Source organism: Phyllobates terribilis, unplaced genomic scaffold (genome assembly GCF_046119375.1).
Source record: "Phyllobates terribilis strain yellow unplaced genomic scaffold, ASM4611937v1 Scaffold_9__5_contigs__length_417890890, whole genome shotgun sequence".
Lineage (NCBI taxonomy): Eukaryota > Metazoa > Chordata > Amphibia > Anura > Dendrobatidae > Phyllobates > Phyllobates terribilis.
This window is the reverse complement of record NW_027362769.1, coordinates 285,403,064-285,424,527: the sequence shown is the minus strand read 5'-3', so window position 1 is coordinate 285,424,527 and position 21,464 is coordinate 285,403,064. Positions and strand designations below refer to the sequence as shown.

General features: G+C 42.7%; 1 protein-coding gene across 1 annotated transcript in view; it reads left to right on the top strand.

Moving 5' to 3' along the window:
• Nucleotides 1-21,022, top strand: part of MOB4 (MOB family member 4, phocein) — an 84,663-nt gene extending 63,641 nt beyond the window's left edge. The window contains exons 7-8 of the mRNA XM_073647854.1: nucleotides 10,180-10,291; nucleotides 20,864-21,022. Of these exons, the coding sequence (XP_073503955.1) occupies nucleotides 10,180-10,291; nucleotides 20,864-20,995 (244 nt within the window). The 3' untranslated portion in view covers nucleotides 20,996-21,022. The remainder of the gene's footprint in view (nucleotides 1-10,179; nucleotides 10,292-20,863) is intronic.
• The last annotated feature ends 442 nt before the right edge of the window (nucleotides 21,023-21,464 follow it).

The following is a 21,464-nucleotide window of genomic DNA, read 5'->3' as shown; positions in this document are numbered from 1 at the left end:
CCATGTCAGGAATCGGCAAACATTTTGCTGATTTTTCACTGCTTTCCTCACTTAGGCTATGTGCCCACGATGCAGAAATGCTCCGGATTTTTCCTGAGCGTTTCTGCATCTCCCTGGCAGAAAAAAAGCATGCGGATTGTACATGCGGATTGTACATGCGTTTTTCCTGCCAGGGACATGCAGATGTGAAGCGTGGATTTATATAGTGTGACCGAAAGAATGTTAAAAAATAAAAAATAAATATCATACTTACCTTCTGATGGCTCCCAGAGTCTTTATTCGATGCGTCTCGGCTTGCCGGCAGCTCGCGGTACACTGAAGGACCTGCCGACGTCAGCGTCGCGTGATACATCACATGACTAAGTGACGTCAGTTCAGGTCCTTGAGTCCACCGCGATCTGCCGGCAAGACAAGACAAGTGCACCGGGGGCCATCAGAAGGTAAGTATAATATTTATTTTTTATTTTATTCTTTTTTTTTTTACAGGTTCTATGGTACCTGGATCCGGAGGAGAGTCTCCTCTCCAGACCTGGGTACCATCCGCACATTGAAACGTGCATTTACAGATCCAGTGATGCGGATTCCATGCGTTCCAATGCAAGTCAATGGCGGCGAAAATGCAGTGCTTCCGCAAAATAATTGGCAGTGCTACGGATTTTTCCACAATGATAATCCGCAGCAGAAATTTCCGCAGCATGTGCGCAGCACATGTGGATTATCATTGGGGAGCATGGCAGGCCTTCTACCAAGCGTTTTTTAAGCGTTTCTGCTGCGTAATTGCCGCTGCAGAAACGCTTAAAAAAAACGCATCATGGGCACACAGCCTAAGGCTATGTGCCCACGATGCAGAAATGCTCTGGATTTTTCCTGAGCGTTTCTGCATCTCTCTGGCAGAAAAAAACGCATCCGGATTGTACATGCGGTTTTCCTGCCAGGGACATGCGGATGTGAAGCTTTCTTCACATGCATTTCCGCATGCGGGTTGACAAACGCTTTCCAACCGATTTTAGCATCACTTGGAAAAGTGCTTGACAACTTGGTCACACTATATAAATCCATGCAAACGGCATGGATTTATATAGTGTGACCTTAAAGAATGGTTAACAATAAAAAATAAATCTATACTTACGTTCCGATGGCCCCCGCAGTCTTACACTGAAGGACCTGCCGTCACATGACTATGACGTCAGCGCAGGTCCTTCAGTCCACCGCGATCTGCCGGTATGGGAGGACGAGCGCATCGGGGGCCATCAGAAGGTAAATGTAATATTTATTTTTTATTTTATTCTTTTTTTCACAGGTTCTATGGTATCCAGGTCCGGAGGGGAGTCTCCTGTCCTCTAGACCCGGGTACCATCCGCACATTGAAACGCGTGGAATGCGCATCTACATATGCAGTGATGTGTAATCCATGCATTTCAATGCAAGTCAATGGCAGCGAAAACGCCGCGCTTCCGCAAAATAATTGGTAGTGCTGCGTATTTTTCCGCAATGATAATCCGCAGCGGAAATTTCCGCAGCATGTGCACAGCACATGTGGATTATCATTGGGGAACATGGCAGGCCTAATATGCGTTTTTCAAGCGTTTCTGCAGCGATTTTGCCGCTGCGGAAATGCTTAAAAAACGCATCGTGGGCACACAGCCTTAAGGTTATTGGTATAGATAAGGTGCAAAGACAAATGCATGGAGGAGATGGAGGCAAGCTTCTCTTAGTCAGAGAAGCTCATGGATTCTTAAACTTAACTCTCGCATTCCCAATGGTCTCAATTTTCGCAATGATCTAATGTAAATTTTTTGATACTTTTTTCTAATGGTGTAGATAATTTGCTAGCATACCATGCACATAAGTTTAATTTATGCATATTACTGAGCAATTATCCTCAGGAGGTTTTTCATTCACTAATGAACTTCCTGTTCTTTGTTGGTCTCCATCCTATTTTCTCTTTTGTTTTTAGTCCATATGTATATATATGTCTTTTAACTATAGCAATGTAATCTATGATTAAGAACCCCTGTTTGGTTCGAAACACGTAAGGTCTGCCTTACATATGGCGCTTTTTTAATGGAACTAATAAAATGGACGTTTTAACTTTACATCTCTTGTGATGGATATGGAGAAGGTGCTGGAGTTTTTCTAATCTATTTCTTACTGCTTCTCATCCCTGGATTTGCTACCAATGATTTCTGTGCACCAGTGGACCCTTATGGCATATGTATGGTAGGCTGAAATTTTCCTTTTTTTTTTCTTCATACACCTGACTTTGAGGGGCCTTTATGACAGAAAATACCCAAAAGTGACATCATTCTAAAAACTGCACCCCTCAAGGTGCTCAAAACCACAATCAAGAAATGTATTAACCCTTCAGGTGCTTCACAGGAATTTTTAGAATGTGGAAGAAAACCATGAACATTTTAACTTTTTTTCACAAAAATGTTACTTTAAACCCAAATTTTTTAATTTTCGCAAGGGTAACAGGAATAAAACGGAATACAAAATTTGTTGTGCGATTTCTCCTGAGCACCCCGATACCCCATATGTGGGGGAAAACCACTCTTTTGGCATACGTCATGGCTCGGAAGTGAAGGAGCACCATTTGACTTTTTGAATGTAAAATTTGCTTAAATAATTAGCAGACGCCATGTCGCGTTTGGGGAGCCCCTGATGTGCTTAATCAGTGGGAAAAACCCCCCACAAGTGACACTATTTTGGAAACTAGACCTCTCGGGGAACTTATCCTGATGTGTGGTGAGCACCTTGAACCCCCAGGTGCTTCACAGAAGTTTATGTATATTGAGCCGTAAAAATAAAAAAATCTAACTTTTTTCACAAAAATGTTCTTTTAGCCCCAAATTTTTTATTTTCACAAGGGTAAAAGGAGAAAATGGACCCCAAAAACTGTTGTACAATTTCTTCTGAGTATGCTGTTACCCCATATGTGGTGGAAAACTACTCCTTTGGTGCAGGGCTTGGAAGGGAAGGAGTGCTATGTTGGCTGGGATAAGTGGCAGACACCATGTCACATTTGAAGAGTCGCTGACATGCCGAAACAGCAGAAACCCCCTCAAGTGACCCCATTTTGTAAACTACACCTCTCAAGGAATTCATCTAGGGAAGTAGTGAGTATTTTTTAACTCTCAGGTGATGCACAAACTTGTATAACATTGGGCTGAGTAAATTAAATATTACTGTTTTTTTCCACTAAAATGTTGCTTTGACCCCAAGTTTGCAATTTTCAAAAGGGGTAATAAGAGAAAATGTTACAGAACTTCTCTTAAGTATATCAATACCCCATTGGTGGTCGAAAACTACTTTTCAGGCACATTGCAAAGCTCATAAGGGAAGAAGCGCCATAATACAGTGCTTTTACTGTTGTGGTTTGCAGGTGACATGACCCACTGGGAGAGCCTCTGAGGTCCCAGAACAGCAGAAAGCCCCCCCCCCCCATAAGTGACCCCAATTTACAAATTACACCTCTCAATGAATTCATCTAGGGGTGCAGTGATCATATTGACACCACATGTGACTGAGAAATTTGTACCATTGGGCTGTGAAGAAAAATATTTTTACCACAAAAAAATTGTTTTAGCCCCAGGTTTTACATTTTCACACAGGGCAATGGGTAAAAATGGTGCCCAAATGTGTCACACAATTTCTTCTAAGCATGGCAATGCCCCATATGTGGCTGTACAGTACCGCTTAGCCATACGGCGAGACCCGGGAGGGACGGAGCGCTATTTGACTCTTGGAGAATAAATTATTGTAGAATAGTTTGCGGACTCCATATGCTCAGGGGGTCCTGAGCGCTGGGAGACTGCCAACCGTTCATAAACATTGCCATGGCACGGAGCCCAGCAAGCGCCAACGTTTATGTACAGTGGGCGGTCGGGAAGCTGTTAATGTGGGACCCATTATTCTGTATGGAGGACTATGTGGGGCTCACTATTCTGTATGGAGGACTTTGTGGGGCTCACTATTCTGTATGGTTGACTATGTGGGCCTCACGATTCTGTATGGTTGACTATGTGGGCCTCATGATTCTGTATGATTGACTATGTGGGCCTCACGATTCTGTATGGTTGACTGTGGGCCTCACGATTCTGTATGGTTGACTATGTGGGCCTCATGATTCTGTATGATTGACTATGTGGGCCTCACGATTCTGTATGGTTGACTGTGGGCCTCACGATTCTATATGGTTGACTATGTGGGCCTCACGATTCTGTATGGTTGACTATGTGGGCCTCACGATTCTGTATGGTTGACTATGTGGGCCTCACGATTCTGTATGGTTGACTATGTGGGCCTCACGATTCTGTATGGTTGACTATGTGGGCCTCACGATTCTGTATGGTTGACTATGTGGGCCTCACGATTCTGTATGGTTGACTATGTGGGCCTCACGATTCTGTATGGTTGACTATGTGGGCCTCACGATTCTGTATGGTTGACTATGTGGGCCTCACGATTCTGTATGGTTGACTATGTGGGCCTCACGATTCTGTATGGTTGACTATGTGGGCCTCACGATTCTGTATGGTTGACTATGTGGGCCTCACGATTCTGTATGGTTGACTATGTGGGCCTCACGATTCTGTATGGTTGACTGTGGGCCTCACGATTCTGTATGGTTGACTGTGGGCCTCACGATTCTGTATGATTGACTATGTGGGCCTCACGATTCTGTATGGTTGACTATGTGGGCCTCACGATTCTGTATGGTTGACTATGTGGGCCTCACGATTCTGTATGGTTGACTATGTGGGCCTCACGATTCTGTATGGTTGACTATGTGGGCCTCACGATTCTGTATGGTTGACTATGTGGGCCTCACGATTCTGTATGGTTGACTATGTGGGCCTCACGATTCTGTATGGTTGACTATGTGGGCCTCACGATTCTGTATGGTTGACTATGTGGGCCTCACGATTCTGTATGGTTGACTATGTGGGCCTCACGATTCTGTATGGTTGACTATGTGGGCCTCACGATTCTGTATGGTTGACTATGTGGGCCTCACGATTCTGTATGGTTGACTATGTGGGCCTCACGATTCTGTATGGTTGACTATGTGGGCCTCACGATTCTGTATGGTTGACTATGTGGGCCTCACGATTCTGTATGGTTGACTATGTGGGCCTCACGATTCTGTATGGTTGACTATGTGGGCCTCACGATTCTGTATGGTTGACTATGTGGGCCTCACGATTCTGTATGGTTGACTATGTGGGCCTCACGATTCTGTATGGTTGACTATGTGGGCCTCACGATTCTGTATGGTTGACTATGTGGGCCTCACGATTCTGTATGGTTGACTATGTGGGCCTCACGATTCTGTATGGTTGACTATGTGGGCCTCACGATTCTGTATGGTTGACTATGTGGGCCTCACGATTCTGTATGGTTGACTATGTGGGCCTCACGATTCTGTATGGTTGACTATGTGGGCCTCACGATTCTGTATGGTTGACTATGTGGGCCTCACGATTCTGTATGGTTGACTATGTGGGCCTCACGATTCTGTATGGTTGACTATGTGGGCCTCACGATTCTGTATGGTTGACTATGTGGGCCTCACGATTCTGTATGGTTGACTATGTGGGCCTCACGATTCTGTATGGTTGACTATGTGGGCCTCACGATTCTGTATGGTTGACTATGTGGGCCTCACGATTCTGTATGGTTGACTATGTGGGCCTCACGATTCTGTATGGTTGACTATGTGGGCCTCACGATTCTGTATGGTTGACTATGTGGGCCTCACGATTCTGTATGGTTGACTATGTGGGCCTCACGATTCTGTATGGTTGACTATGTGGGCCTCACGATTCTGTATGGTTGACTATGTGGGCCTCACGATTCTGTATGGTTGACTATGTGGGCCTCACGATTCTGTATGGTTGACTATGTGGGCCTCACGATTCTGTATGGTTGACTATGTGGGCCTCACGATTCTGTATGGTTGACTATGTGGGCCTCACGATTCTGTATGGTTGACTATGTGGGCCTCACGATTCTGTATGGTTGACTATGTGGGCCTCACGATTCTGTATGGTTGACTATGTGGGCCTCACGATTCTGTATGGTTGACTATGTGGGCCTCACGATTCTGTATGGTTGACTATGTGGGCCTCACGATTCTGTATGGTTGACTATGTGGGCCTCACGATTCTGTATGGTTGACTATGTGGGCCTCACGATTCTGTATGGTTGACTATGTGGGCCTCACGATTCTGTATGGTTGACTATGTGGGCCTCACGATTCTGTATGGTTGACTATGTGGGCCTCACGATTCTGTATGGTTGACTATGTGGGCCTCACGATTCTGTATGGTTGACTATGTGGGTTCACTGTTTTGTAAAGAATGATGAGGAAAAACATCCTTAATTTTAAACATTTTTTTCAATAAATAATAAGGTTTGCCCGCTACTTTGTCCAAGTTTTTAATTTTGGCCCTCTGTGTATGAGTTTGTCCCTGGTCCAGATGGTCCTGACTTCTCTGATGGACTCAAATCAGATCCAGAATCTGTGGTCCAATATTCAGCATTCATTTTTGGGTGTTATCTTCCTCTGCATCCTCTTGTTTTGCGTCTAGAATTTTTGTTGCGACTTCCATGTGAATATTAGATCCAAGTCCAAATCTGATTTATCTCATAAAAACTTGTCCCTTTCACGTTCTTTAATCTCATTTTTTATTGCTTCAAGTTTAAAGGGAATCTGTCACCACTTTGGAGTTATCAGACCTCTACTATGGGCATACAGGGTATAGAAAAGTAAATCTATACATACCGGTATGGCCCATAGCAGAGGTCTGATTGCAGAGAAAAGCGCTTTAATCAATTCTATTTTGTACCTGGAAGATAACTCCGCCTCCAGGGATTATTTTACATGAAGGAGGAGTTCCCAGTGTGATGTGTAATGGCCGCTCTCTGCTCTCCTGATCTCACTGCAGAGCTGTGTGTGATTATACCTGACACATCTGCAGGCTCCTCTCAGCTCCAGCCTCCAGCTCACAGGCAGACAGGGTTACAATATTATTATAATACAGCAGAGATCAAGAGCTGCAAAAATGTGTTTGCAAGAAGACAAATTTCAGTTCTCCTGTCTCCATGTCTCACACTGGTAACTCCTCCTTCATGTAAAATATGCTCAGGAGGCGCAGTTATCTCCCCGACAGCGTCCTCCTCATAGCCTGGAAGAGCTCATTTACATTAAATAATAAAAGATGATTTCTTAACAACACATCGGATATGCGGCTTAGGCCATGCCCCCACTATCAGTATTTGGTCAGTATTTAATAAACCAAAAAAGAGCCTCCCATATGAACAAGAATAAGAGGAAATTCAAAAACACTTTAATAAGCATATATTTTTACTTATCTTACTACATAAAGAGCTTAATGTTGAGGTGAGTCCGAGAAAAACATCACCTGACATTGTACCATTTTTCAGCACATTTATTGTATATATTTTGTATATACTCGAGTATATATGTTCTAGTGGTGGATAGTGGTGAGGTGGAGGGGGGTTGTGGCGGCGGAGGAGCGAGCACAGGCAGTAGCCGCTGCAGCAGCTACCACGTGTGCCTGCTGCTAAAGTTAAATGAATATTCACTCTTCTCCACGCCCATGGGAATGGAGAAGAGTGAATATGCATTTTCTTTAATAGTGGGCACAGAGGAGCGCTGAGCTGCGGCTGCGATTGACAGTGCCCGCTATGAAAGAAAATGCATATTCACTCCTCTCTATGCACATAGTCCCGGTGTGGAGAGGAGTGAATATCCCCGCAGCTCACCTCGGCATCTGAGGGCGTATGGCAGTGATGTAATGCGCTACTCAGAGGCTGACATGAGCTGCTGGCAGACAGGACGCAGCGCTGGAGCAGAGATGAGGAAGGAAGCTGAGTATAAGTAAAGTGTTTTTTTTTTTTTTTAATTTGTGCAGTGATGGGGGGCCATGCGTACCAGGATTGAGAATAAGGGGCCATGCGTGGCGGGATTGGGGATGAGGGGTGGGGCATGCGTGGCGGGATTGGGGATGAGGGGTGGGGCATGCGTGCCGGGATTGGGGATGAGGGGTGGGGCATGCGTGCCGGGATTGGGGATGAGGGGGGGGCATGCGTGCCGGGATTGGGGATGAGGGGGGGCATGCATACGTCTACTTAAGTAGGCCAGAGGAGCAGAATACAGAGATTTCCACGCGATCTGCCGTGGGAAAATCACTTTTTGAATTCGCAAACGTCTCTGTAATCTTCTATTTTTTTTTTCTTTCCGTAATGCCATTTACTAATTTATTAATTATGACAACTTTGTTGTTTATCGTGTAAAAAGGCTGAAAGTGAATAGACATGGGTAATTTGAGTTCGTTTTTATTATGTAGAGCACACTTATTTCTAGCTTCCGAAACTTATTTGTTTTGAAACTCAGGCTGCTAGTATACCAATAACAAACAAGTTAAAACATTAAATAAAATGCAAAAAAGAACATACAGCCAAAGAACAAGTCCTGGTGAGAATAATCCTGTTATTATCATGTATGATTTGACACACTCCACATGGAAGGATACAATACCACCTCAGTATTGCCAGTGCAATAAGATTATTGTGTATAGGATCACTATGCAACAAATTCCTAAGTATAGGTCATTATAAAGTGCTCTATGCAAATGCAAAATTTATACATTACATATAGGCTATTAAAAATAGATATCTAATTCCCTAATCTTTAGCGCCCTCTGGTGGAAACATGCAGTATACCAGTAGTATGTAGTCAACACTATAATAAATTCCCAAATATGGGTTATTGTAAAGTGCTCAGTGCAAATATAAAACTTATACAGGACATATGATCATTCAGTTGTGTGGTATAGATCTATTTACTCATCAAATCCCTTTAGTGGAGTCATACTATGTACCCACAAAGTATGTCAGACAAATACAGGTACTCGCCCAGCATGCAGGTAGCAATTCAATTAATGCTGGATACACTGCATTAATCACATAAAAGAGCCCCCACCACAAGATATCAAAAGGGTTTCTAATGCACTATATAACAGAGAGTAGAGAATGGTAATTATTCTTCAGAGAGGAAGAAGCTATCACACGAAATGCGCGTAAGGGTAAGCAAGTCCTGATAACTATTGTTACACATTCCATCTGGTGCACGTTGCTATTTACTGAATTTATGAATACTTACCATTCTCTACTCTCTCTTATATAGTGCATTAGAAACCCTTTCCCAAAATCGTATAAAAAAATATTCGGCACATACTGCATTGAAATACTGTACCCAATTTATTATATATTTTAGGAGTCGGTCCATTTTATCCCAGCTCCACAGCCCTGGCCATAACTCAGTGGCTGTTAGCTATACACATCATTTTCATTGTATGCTGCTGAGCTGTAGTTCCACTATCTAGAAAGCATAGATTACCGAAGTTAAAAGAAGTGGGCCTGTGTTCTTGAAAATACCAGGGCTGAATTTCAGTCCCAGTCCGGAGTCAGAGCACAGCAGTGTGATGATTTCAGTTTGATGAGTTCAACCTTTTTCCACCAATTATACGTTTTGTCACTAAATTAACTATAACTCACAATGTTATGTGTATTGAGGAAATCATCCAGCCCTTTTTTAAAAGCTGTTATACAGTCTGCCATTGCTACTTCTTATGGTAGGGCATTCCATAGTGCGGCTGCTCTAACTGTAAAGAACCCTTTCCTGTTTAGCTGCCAGAATCGCCTTTCATCCACCTATAATGAGTGCCCCCTGGTCCTTCGTATTGTTTTTGGAAGAAATAAGTCATGTGCCAGTCCTTTGTACTGGCCACACATATATTTATAAATATAAATGAGATCTCCTCTGAGGCGTCTTTTTTGTAAGCTAAACAATCCCAACTTTTCCAACCTCTCATCATATGGGAAGCCTTCCATCCCTTGTAATCTAGTTGCCTGCCTACAGTGATGACATCATATTTACAAAACTCATAAGCTACAGCTAAGCAGTGGGTTTAGTGGCTCGTGCAGTCTGTTGGCAGAGGCACTGAGGTTCGTGATTAACTGCAGCCGTTACAAACACTATAGACATGATATTACCACTCCAGCAGATCAGCAAAGAATATTGATATTCAACGTATATCTAAATGTACCAATTGTTTATATTAAAAGAAAATTTCTTTTTTTTTACAGGGTTAGCATAAAAGAATCTTCTGTGGCTAAATTAGGATCCGTATGCCGCAGAATCTATAGGATATTTTCTCATGCATATTTCCATCATCGACAAACATTTGATGAATATGAGGTATGTATAGTAATTTTAAAGTATTGCATGGTGTAGAAGAGAGCATTTTTTATGATAAAGAAACCATACAGATTTTAGGCGGATTTGAATTTTTCTCCCTTCTTTAAGCTGAAGTCTAAGCAAACATTTTATAGCGCAACTGATTTTTTTTTCTTAAAACCTTAAAAATCCTTGATTAAACTTTTTTGTTATGGTGGCTGTCATAAAAAATATGAGGAATTTCTCCTCTGGAATCCATCTTCCTCCAAACCCCTCATTCCCCCTCCCCTATCCTACAAGGAGCTAGAGCTCACTCTAGCCAGTTGCTACTATGCATATAGCTGTGTACAAAAAAGGTGGTAAACTCAATTCTCCAGGCTAATTACAATACAAATGGAGATCTTAGCAGAGACCTGTGATAAATAGACACCCGAACACAGGGGCCAAAGATTGAAAGAAAGCCTCAAAGGAAATCTACCCTACCCCACACATCCCCATTTGCATATGTGTTAAATCTGCAGTCTCGCAGGCTCCAACATGAAATATGGAATATCGGAAGTTCTATAATTCTGATTGTGGTTGGACACACATTTTTAGCGGCGGGGTTAACTAAGGAACAATACGCATATTTTTCCATATCTGTACGCCCCCACCAGTGAGCTATAACGCAAAAGTACCAAATAACAGACAGCAGTCAGGTCATGTTTGGTCTCTAAAGAAAGGTAAATTTGTAATAAAAAATGTTATCACTTGCAAACTTCTGCAATCAACCAGCGAAGTTATTGCAGAAATTAGAAATTTTATTAAAACCATGAAGGGTGGAGACCAGCCCACGTGAGGTCATCAGAGGGGAGTGTGTGGGCAGGGCCCCCCTTCGGCATAAAAGATCCAACTGAAGATGGGTCCGTACTCATTCCAGGAGATACATATTTTGTAAGCACCGTTCCCGTTCGATAACTGTCCATTGGAGCGGCTCCCTCCAGCTAAACTGAATCGTCTCTGCGATTTGTCTAGTAAGTTTCTTCTGTTAATCCCTTTTTATTTTGTGTAACTGTATATTCTGTATTGTATTGTCCCCCTTTGTAAAACCTTTAGTATATTTTTTTCACAAACACTGCCTCCCTTTGGATTAAATATAAAATTTAATAGTTCTGTTTCTTCTGTCCTGTAATTGTTCCGCCCCCGAAGCCATACACTACCTATGAGGCGTCCAGTCGGCCAGAATTGATTGGTGGTGGCAGTGAATAATCTTAATTGGGTTATCGTGAAGCTGGCAGTGATCGTACGGGGGCATATACACATATTCCATGCGTTGGAATTCGGAGGTGTGTACGCTATACGCTCACTGCTCGCTTGCTGATAACTACGTAGTGAGTAATATGGATTGTGCGTGTGCCGAATCCCTGACAAATTGGAGGCAGCGGTGGGATATTATAGAACATCAGTGGCTGGATTGAGCAATCATTTCCGTCACTGAAAGCTTGCACTCTGTGCAAAGTTTTAACAAATCAGACTCCAGTGTTTTAATATTTTTATCTGGGACATTACTGTATCTGTAGCAGTTGCATCCCCTCCCTTCTCTTGTTTTTCTGTCCTTAACTTTTATTTGGCAATGATGGCTATGGTATCACCAGCAGTCGAAGGCCACTATCACTGCCCTCTGTGAGCTGCGACAGATTGACCCCACAGGCAAATACAAGGCTCAACTGATTGCTGAACTATTGCAAGGTGCCACAGAGCCAGTCCTACAGCAGAGCCCTGACGATGGGGCGGCCAGCCAAAGCACGGATGGCTCTGCTGCAAGGGTCCCACCAGTGATTGCCAGCCATACCCGCAGCCAGGGTAGTGTGGACCTCGACCTGCCGATGGCCTTGGAGCAGCTCGTCGCAGACAACTGTGATGGACGACTGCAGCTGATCCTGAAATTCCAGGAGCGAGCAGAGCAAGCTGACCAAGAGGAGTGACAGGACCAAGCTCACCGTGAGGCTGCTGAGCGGTAGGCCCAAGCTGACCCTGAGGCTGCTGTGCGAAAGTGGCAAGATGAGCAGCGGTACCAGCTGGATTTAGCCCGAATCCAGCTGCAGACATCCTCCCCACAGACCCATGAGTCCAACAGTGCCAACTGTTTTAAACCCCGTCCTGAGAATTTCCCTGTGGTGGAAAAGGATGGGGACTTGGACATATATTGTTTGAAAAAGCCTGCAGACTGTATCAGCTGCTTGAAGCCCAGTGGGCCAGGTGCTTAACTCCAGGGCTCAGAGGAAAAGCTCTGGAGGTGTTTGCTTCTCTCCCTTGAGACCAAGATGGAGACTATGAGGCCGTCAAGCAGGCCCTGATAAAGTACTAGCTGACTCCGGAGGTTTACCGGAAGAAGTTCAGAGCCCTCCAACGTGGACCACATGTGGTGGATGAGCTCAGGACCAACTTTGAGCAGTAGGTCCAGGGACTGTCAGTCACCACCTTCGAGGACCTAAAGGATCTGATGGTGAAGGACCAGTTTCTTCTTTGCCCTGTGGAGGTGAGACAGTTTGTGCTTGACCGGGAGCCAAAAGAGGCCGCCAAAGCAGCCCAGATCGCAGTTGCCTATGAGGCCAACTGCACACCAGAGGTGCAGAAGTCTAGCGCCGCCAGCTGGAAAGGAGCTACGCCGACAGCCACCCCCAGTGTTCCAGCCAGCCGGCCCTCAGTGGGTCCTGCCTCATCTTCCAGCACCCGGCCTGCATTTGACTCCCGTAAGTACTAGTAACCAAACGGGTCACATCAGCCTGGTCTGCCCAGAGAGGCAGAAGATGGACCCCACATCTGAGGCACCGGGGCCTACTGCAGCCATTCTTTTTGTGGGTGAAGCGGTTGACCGTGCCCGTGAGAACTTACAACCAGTTACTGTTGGCCTGAAGGACACTGGCGCAGAACGCACCCTCATCCGCCCTGAGTTCTTGTTACCCGAAGAACTCATTCCTGGGAAGACCCTGTCACCAGGTTTGGGGGTGTTCACTGTCCCATACCGATGGCCCCAGCGATTTCCTGGACTGGGGTGCGGGGAGGGGGGGTTAAGGGAAGTGAGGGTGTCGGAGAATGTCCCCACTAATGTGCTATTGGGAACTGATCTGGGACGGTTGGTTGCTCGATACATTCCTGACAACCCTCCCAGATCTGATATGTCATATATTGCCACTGTCAAATGTGAATGTGATGTATAATAAAAGTGTGTGTTGTGGTAAAGGGGAACTCGGCCACCTCACCCCGTAGGGTGATGCTGCTGAGGATCCCTTAAAGCGAGCCAGTATAAGTGCTATGGGGAAGGGGAGCAGGCACGAACATCAGGAAGCAGGTTGTCCCGCGCAGGTGACCAGTGTCACGCCAGATAGTGACATGGTCATGGTAGCTGCCCATGACTAGCACGGCTCCAGAGGTGATGATAAAGAATGAGGAGAAACACGGGGGTCATAGGGAAAGTGGTCCCGTGCCGCCAACTGGTGTCATGACGGACTGTGACATGGCTGGTCTTAGCTCCCCATAGTGAGCACAGCTCCCAAGGTAACAATGACGGGTGAAAAGGTAGGCCCCACAACCGGGCAAGGTAACAGAAAGGTTTGTCCCCCTGTCTGTCAAGAGTATAGGAGGAAGGTAGCCATAGCCGGTCAGAGGTGTGGGGAAAATGTACCCCAAACCCGTCAGGGTGATCAGAAAGCTGGATCCCCAGTCAGTCGGTCAGGGTGGTGGCAGCGAATAATAATAATTGGTGTCGTCCCTGGTGTCTGACATTGGGCAAACGTTTTCTTCTGATAACTCTTCCATAAAGGCCATATTTGTGCTGGTGTATCTGAATAATAGAACAATGTACCACAGCTCCAGAGTCTGCTAAATCTTTCTGAAGGTCATTCTGTTGAGCGGGAGCCTTGATTTGCCTCTCTAGCAATTCTACGAGCAGCCCTCACTGAAATTTTGCTTGGTCTTAGACTTTATCTTGACCTCCACTGTTGATGTTCACTGCCATCTCTTAATTTAATTTTGAACTGAGGAAAGGACAACTTTAAAACTCCTTCTCCAGCTTTGTGGGCCTCCACCATTTCATTTTCAGAGTTCTAGGCTGCTGCTTAGAAGAAACCATTGTTGTGTTTTTTTGGCACAAGGTTAGAGGAGGCTGGGTTTTTATAAAGCTGCGAAGTTTCCATCACCTGGCCTTTCCTAACGATGATGGTGAACAAGCCGTAACTTAAACAGGCTAATTGAGGTCTGAAACCTTGGTCAAAGTTATCTGAGCACACAAATCTCCAAGGTTGCCCAAACTTTTGCGTAGGACCATTTTCGTAAATCAAGACTTTATCGAAAAATGATTAACAGTCATTAATTGAAGAACAATTACAGAAAAAGAATGTTACATTCCTACTGGTTGTACATATATAATCAAAAACACGGTTTGTCACGTGTAATTAGATAACCAATTGGATACACTTATAATTCAGAATTATCAATATTCTAGATTAGAACAGTAATGTCAACATAATGATGTATAAGAAGAAAAGTAACCTCAGAGGGAGGTAAAGTGAAAAGAGGTGAGAGGAAGAGGGGAATATTAGAAAGGGGGAAATGCGGGGGTAGGTAGAGGGGAGTGGGAGGTTGCGTTGTTGAATCTCTCCTCCGAGAAGGCCGCTCAGGTTGCCCCAGACGAGGCTAAGCCACTTTATTAATTGAGATGACCAATTGTGAAATATGATAGAACTAAAATAGAGAACAGAATGTTGTTTGCTCTCCATCGCATGTCAAAGTTCAATTCAGCCAAGTATTTTAATCTTGGGTTTCTCTAAAGGCGAACCACGGAGCCCACGTTCTATAAATCTTGTCTGAGTTTCCCTCTATTTGGCCTATCAAGAGTACCATTCTATAAATGTTAAGTTCGGACACAAATTCCGAGCGTGGTGGTGTTCTGTCTTGTTTCCAATACCTCGGGATAAGATTCCTAGCTGCTGTGAGGAAATGTGTAAGCAAGCCTTTCTTAAATCTGGAAATTGAGACCTCACTTAACGATAATAGAGCCACCGCTATTGTGGGGTTAATTCTATGTATTGAAAGCTTATTATAGAGATCGAATATCGCCATCCACAGATTCTTGATAAGTGGACATGACCACCAGATGTGTGTATATGAACCTTTGTCTTCAAGACACCTCCTACAAGTATCTGGAGTTGTGGGGTACATAGAGTGAATGGTGTCAGGACATCTGTACCACCTTGAAAGAACCTTAAAACTTTTCTCTCCTGTGATACTGAGCATAGAGACGACCTAAACGTGAACAAAAGAATTTTGGAACGATCCTCTAGTGGTAAAGGTCTTCCGAGGTCTCTCTCCCATTTTTTAAAAACCAGGGAAAATTTTGTGGAGCTGGTTGGCTCTCTTGATATCATTTATAAAGTGCTGAAATGGCGTGGTCCATAGGGCTCCTAGATATGCAAAGGGTTTCAAATGGAGTGAGAGGTCTGAGAATGTCTGTTTAGTTAACAAATTGATGTAACTTTTTAGCTGTTCATAGAAAAATCAAGAACCCGCAGGAGGCTCTTCCGAGGTAGATGTCTTGCAATGGTCTCATTCAAGATTGATTTATAAAATCATAGACAATGGGGTGTGAGTCTTGTTTTTTTTTTTTTTTTTAGGAAGATCGTTTTGTTAAAACCTGCTGGAAAAGCTGGACTGTCGAAAACTGGTGTTAAAGGGCCTGGTATGGATGATAAGTGTAAAGATCTATTGCCCTTCCTAAGAAAAAGGTTGAGATTTTTGGTGAGGAAGGGGAAGGATCTCCCTCCCTCTCCTGCAGACCTCGTGGTCCAGAGGACCACCAAGGGGTCGTAGCTGGACAAATCCCTTTCCAAGCCAACCCATTTATTGCTACCACCATGCTGAAATAAGTCTAAAATGCATGTTCCCAGAGAGGCATAACTACTCGTATATCAAGAGTCCGGTAGGCTCACACCACCTACCTGTTTGGATCTACTTAACAAAAAGTAAGATAAACGTGGGCTTTTGAGACCAAATGAATCTAATTATTGCTTTATTGAGTCTGGAGAAAAAGGAAGCTGGAAGAAATAGTAGTATTGTTTGAAAAAAAATATAAAAGACGCGGGAGAAGATTCATTTTAATGGCATTGATCCTGCCGAACCAAGATAGTTGTAGTTTATCCTATTTCTCCAGATCAAGCCCTGCTTTGTTTAGGGCGTTTTTAAAGTTTGCATCGTACAACTGGGATGGTTTGGCAGTTAATTTTATGCCTAAATAAGTGATCGAATTAGAGCGCCATTTAAAGGGGAAGGATGCACACAGCTGAGACACTAATGATTGCTGTAGTGAGATGTTCATCATCTGAGATTTATGGGAATTCATTTTAAAGTTGCTCAAAGAACTGAATTTGTGTAGTTCCAAAATAATGTTTGGTATGCTAGTAATCGGGGACGTAATATCTAGGAGGACATCAGCAAATAATGCTAATTTATATTCTTCAGATCAGGGCTTCACTCCCTTAATCGAGGGGTTGCTATGGATTGCCGTTGCTAGATACTCCATAGTTAAAATATATAATAAGGGAGATAAGGGACACCCCTGTCTTGTACCATTCCGAATTGGGAACGAGCCTGACAGGGAACCATTAACTTTGACTTGTGCAGATGGGAGTGTATATAGAGCAGTTATTCTACTTATCATATTTTCTTTTAAACAGATTCCTTTGAGCGTCTCGGTTATGAATTCCCAGTGTACCCTGTCAAACGCTTTTTCAGCATCGATCGACAGGATACACATGGGTTCCCCACCCCTCTCTGCTTCATCTAATAGCGAGATAGTCCTTATGGTGTGGTCTCTCGCTTCTCTCCCCGAAATGAAACCCACCTGATCATGATTTATCAGGCCTGGAAGAAGGTGACAGTCTTTTTGAGGTCATTTTTGCTTATAATTTAATGTCGATATTAATTAAGGAAATGGGACGGTAGCTACTACATATTGATGGATCGTTTCCTAATTTCGGGATCACAGTGATACGAGCTGCTAGAACCTGGGTTGGGAAGGTACCACCTGAAGAAATAGTTACACATAGTTAGGAATATGGGACTTTAACAGGTCTGAGAACTGTTTATAAAAACCAGCAGTGTACCCGTCGAGGCCAGGACTCTTCCCCTGTTTTAATTCTTTTATGGTTGTAGTAACTTCTAATGTGAAGTCTTTTTCCCAAATCTGATGTCTTCTTTGGCACTTCGGGCAACCTATTTAATCGTATGTAAGATTGAATTTTATTTCGAGGTAGATCCTTAAAGTAACCAGCGATATTATAGAAGGATTTTATAGTAGTCAATAAAGCTCGTGAGTATGTCTCTCGTACTATGACCCTTCTTCCCCTCAGAGTTTTTAATAAAAGGAATACAAGTTTGGGTTGCAAGAGCATAACACTCTGGCTAGCAATTTGCTGCTTTTATTGCCCAGGTTGTAAAAGCGACTTTTAACCCGTTCTCTAAGACAATGCGTTTTTGGTCTATTACTGAAAGTAACTTTTGCCTAACTGTAGAGAGGTGGGAGAAAGTGTTTACAGATAAGTCTTGTTTGTGTTGTGCTTCAAGTTTGGAGATTTGTGAAGAGAGTTTGACTATTTCAGCCTCTCGTTCTTTAAGACTTGATCTATGGGATATAAATATGCCTCTCAAGATACTCTTTAAAGTTTTGCATTTAATTGAAGGTGTGGTGGGTCTCCCTCGTGGTCGATCATGAAATTAATTGCTTGTTTCACTTCTGACTCACATAGAGTCCTGGAGCAGGTTTTCATTTAGGCGCCATGAAAAGCCTGATCTTGTGTAAGATTCTAATGGAATCGAGAAAAATATTGGAGCATGATCCGAGCTCAATATTGACCCCACCTCTGCCTCCATTAGGAGATCTAATAAATTATGAGAAAAAAAATAGTCGATTCTGCTATATTGTGAATCTGTGAGAAAAATCTAGAGTCTTTAGTGTTTGGGTGAAGAGCCCTCCAGATATAGGCCTATCTCATGTTGAACAACTGTTTCTTTACAATAGAAGAAGGATAGGAAGACTTACCAGAGGAGACATCCATTGTGGGGTTCATGGAGAGGTTGAAGTCACCTCCCAGTATCACAGGAGAGGAGCCCGCGAACCCTTCTAAAAGCCTTTTGCACTCTGAGCCAAACCTCTGTTGACCTTGGTTAGGAAAATAAACTTTAGCAATGACAAGTTTGCGTGTAGCCCATGATACTTTCAAGAATATGTATCTATCTTCAGTGTCTATTAGCAATTCTAAGACCTGAGGGATGAAGGATTTGTGAAAAGCTACCCCTTTACATTTAGAGTCTGAATTGGAGCTATGGAACCACTTGGGGTAATACCTTGACACGCAATTGGGTATGGCTCCTGTTCTAAAATGTGTCTTCTGGAGCATTAATACTGAGACATGTTGTTTGTGGTTGGAATACAGCACTTGTCTCCTTTTTCTGGAATGTTTAGCCCCTTCGCATTGAAGGAGCAGAACTTTATTTTATCCCTGCATAGGCCCATTTTCTATTTTGCAATTTTTAAATTGTAAAGCATGACAATTATTTATATAGGGGGCTCTTGCTCATCCTTGACGATGAGAATAAGTAAGTAGTCCATATATCAGTTATCAGCTCCACTTAGTTCCAGAAACAGCAGCTCAGATTTGAGTTCATATACAGTATGTGCAGATGGTGGTTCCTGGTTAATGGTTCCTTCTTAATTGGTAAAGTGTTCCACAGTATATACTGCTCTTCCGTCACCATTCCCAGTAATTCTATGCATCCATATCTTATTCTTTGACAATATTTGCTGGGTCCCAATATCTGTAAACCAGATATATTTGGGAATATCAAGAACAGGAGAAGGACTTGGGTGTTCTGGTTATAATTAAGCTGAGCAGCAGCACTCAATGTCAAGCAGCAGCCACAAAAATAAACAAGATTTTAGGGTGTGTGTTTAAAAAAAGAAAAAGAGAATATCCTGTGGTTCCAATTTATTAGCACCACTCTATTAATCACTTGTAAGGCCACATCTAGAATATGGGATCCAGTTTTGGGCTCCACATTTTAAAAGGATATTTTGAAGTTAGTGTAAAAGTGGGCTATTAGATTACATGGAATAGAAGGTCTCTTATAATGAGAGGTTGGAAAAGTTGGGCTTGTTTAGCTTACAAAAAAGATGCCTCAGAGGAAATCTCATTTATATGAATAAATACTTGTGTGGCCAATACAAAGGACTGGCACATGACTTATTCCTTCCAAAGATCTTACAAAGGACAAGGGGGGCACTCATTACAGGTGGAAGAAAGGTGATTCCGGCAGCTAAATAGGAAGAAGGTTCTTTACACTTAGAGCAGTCAGACTGTGGAATATCCTACTTACCACAAGAAGTAGTAATGGCCGATATAACAGCATTTAAAAAAGGGCTGGATGATTTTCTCACAACAAATGTCATTGTGGGCTATAAATAATCTAGTGCTAAAGAATGTATAACTGATGGAGGAAGGTTGAACTTTATGGACCCGTGTCTTTTTGCAACATATATAGCTATGAAACTCAATTCCTTTCTCAATGATTGTAATAAAAACTGGAAAGATAATGAGCGCAATATGGTCTTAGCTGAATTAAAATGAGGAACAGAGGCAGAGAAAAATGCTCACCTGAAAAGGTTGTGAAAGGCACAACCCATGTGTTAGCTTGAAAAACTTGGCTGCTGCAGATCGACAAACTGTATACCATATGGAAACTGAAGAAAGGTGGAGGTAAATCCGCGCTGCCAAAAGTTTAAGATGCAGTAGGAGACCATAAAGATGTCAATGTGGTTTTTATTTATCAACTTGTTTCGAAGCACACCTTCATGGTCATCTCGCAGCTTCTCAGCATGTTGCTTCCAAGGACCGTCTACAGTCTCCTTCTGCACCTTGTGCCTTTTGGCAGTACGAATTTACCTCCACCTTTCTCCAGTTTCCATATATTCCCTTTCTCTATGGCATAGGGAAAAGTGATTGAGTAATTGGTAATTGGCATATGATTATATCAAGATCTACAAAAAAAAGTTAAAGGTCTCCATGTAAAAAAAAAATATTTTTTTAGCCATTAAAATATAAAAAGAATCTAAACAGTCTATCCATATCCCCATAATCGTACTGACCTGAAGAATCATGTCGCCATGATTTTTTACTCCACAATGAATGATGTAAAAACGAAAACCCAAAAGTGGCAGAATTGTTTGTTTTTATTTTACATCACCTATTTTTTTAATGTTATCCTTTACAACTACAACTTGTCGTTCAAAAACAAATCCTCATATGGCTATTTTACAATTATCAGTCAGCAGCTCTAATTTACAAAATGCAGAGACCGAGAACAAAGACATTTAGAGATTTTGAACTGGGCAGTAGTGAATGGAGTCAAAATATAGACCTTTTGGTGCCTCGATAGAGCCTTACATCCATATAACCTTGCATTAAATTGAACTATGTAATGTTTTATTTATGATTTTTTTTATTTTTAAAACACGATATCCTAATAGCTCTGCTTTATTTATATTTTATTTATTTTTTGCAGAATGAAACTTTCTTGTGTCATCGTTTCACCAAATTTGTTATGAAGTACAATTTGATGTCCAAAGATAATCTAATTGTTCCCATCTTGGAGGAAGAAGTTCAAAGACTGGTTGCTGGAGAAAGTGAAGCATAATTGCATCTGTAATATTCATTATGATTTTCTTCATTTTGAAATTTTAAATGGTGGTTTTATTTTAAAGGGGTTGTCACATGAACAAAAGTGCTGTTTAATTGACAGATAATTCAAAATGAAGCATTTTCCCAATTGGATGTTTTTGGTTTTTTTAAATGTTGCTTTTCAGAGTAAAACTGATAATGTTGCTACTACTGTATCCTGTGTAAGGCTTATGTCTGATCTTGTAGAGGTGCTTTAACTGCTGGTCAGCACATTCTTTGTATTGTTCCCTCACAAGGAAGGTGGGAGGATAAGTGAATTTTCTCTACTGATACTGCTGGCAAGGGATATGTTTTTGCTCTAATCTGCCTGTTCCTTTCATCTAAGTAGAGATGGTATGTGCTATAGCTGAGGACCTCTGGACTCTCCTCCATAAATCACACAAGTGCAGTACAATGAGCCCACTAGCTGGACATATATCCTATTG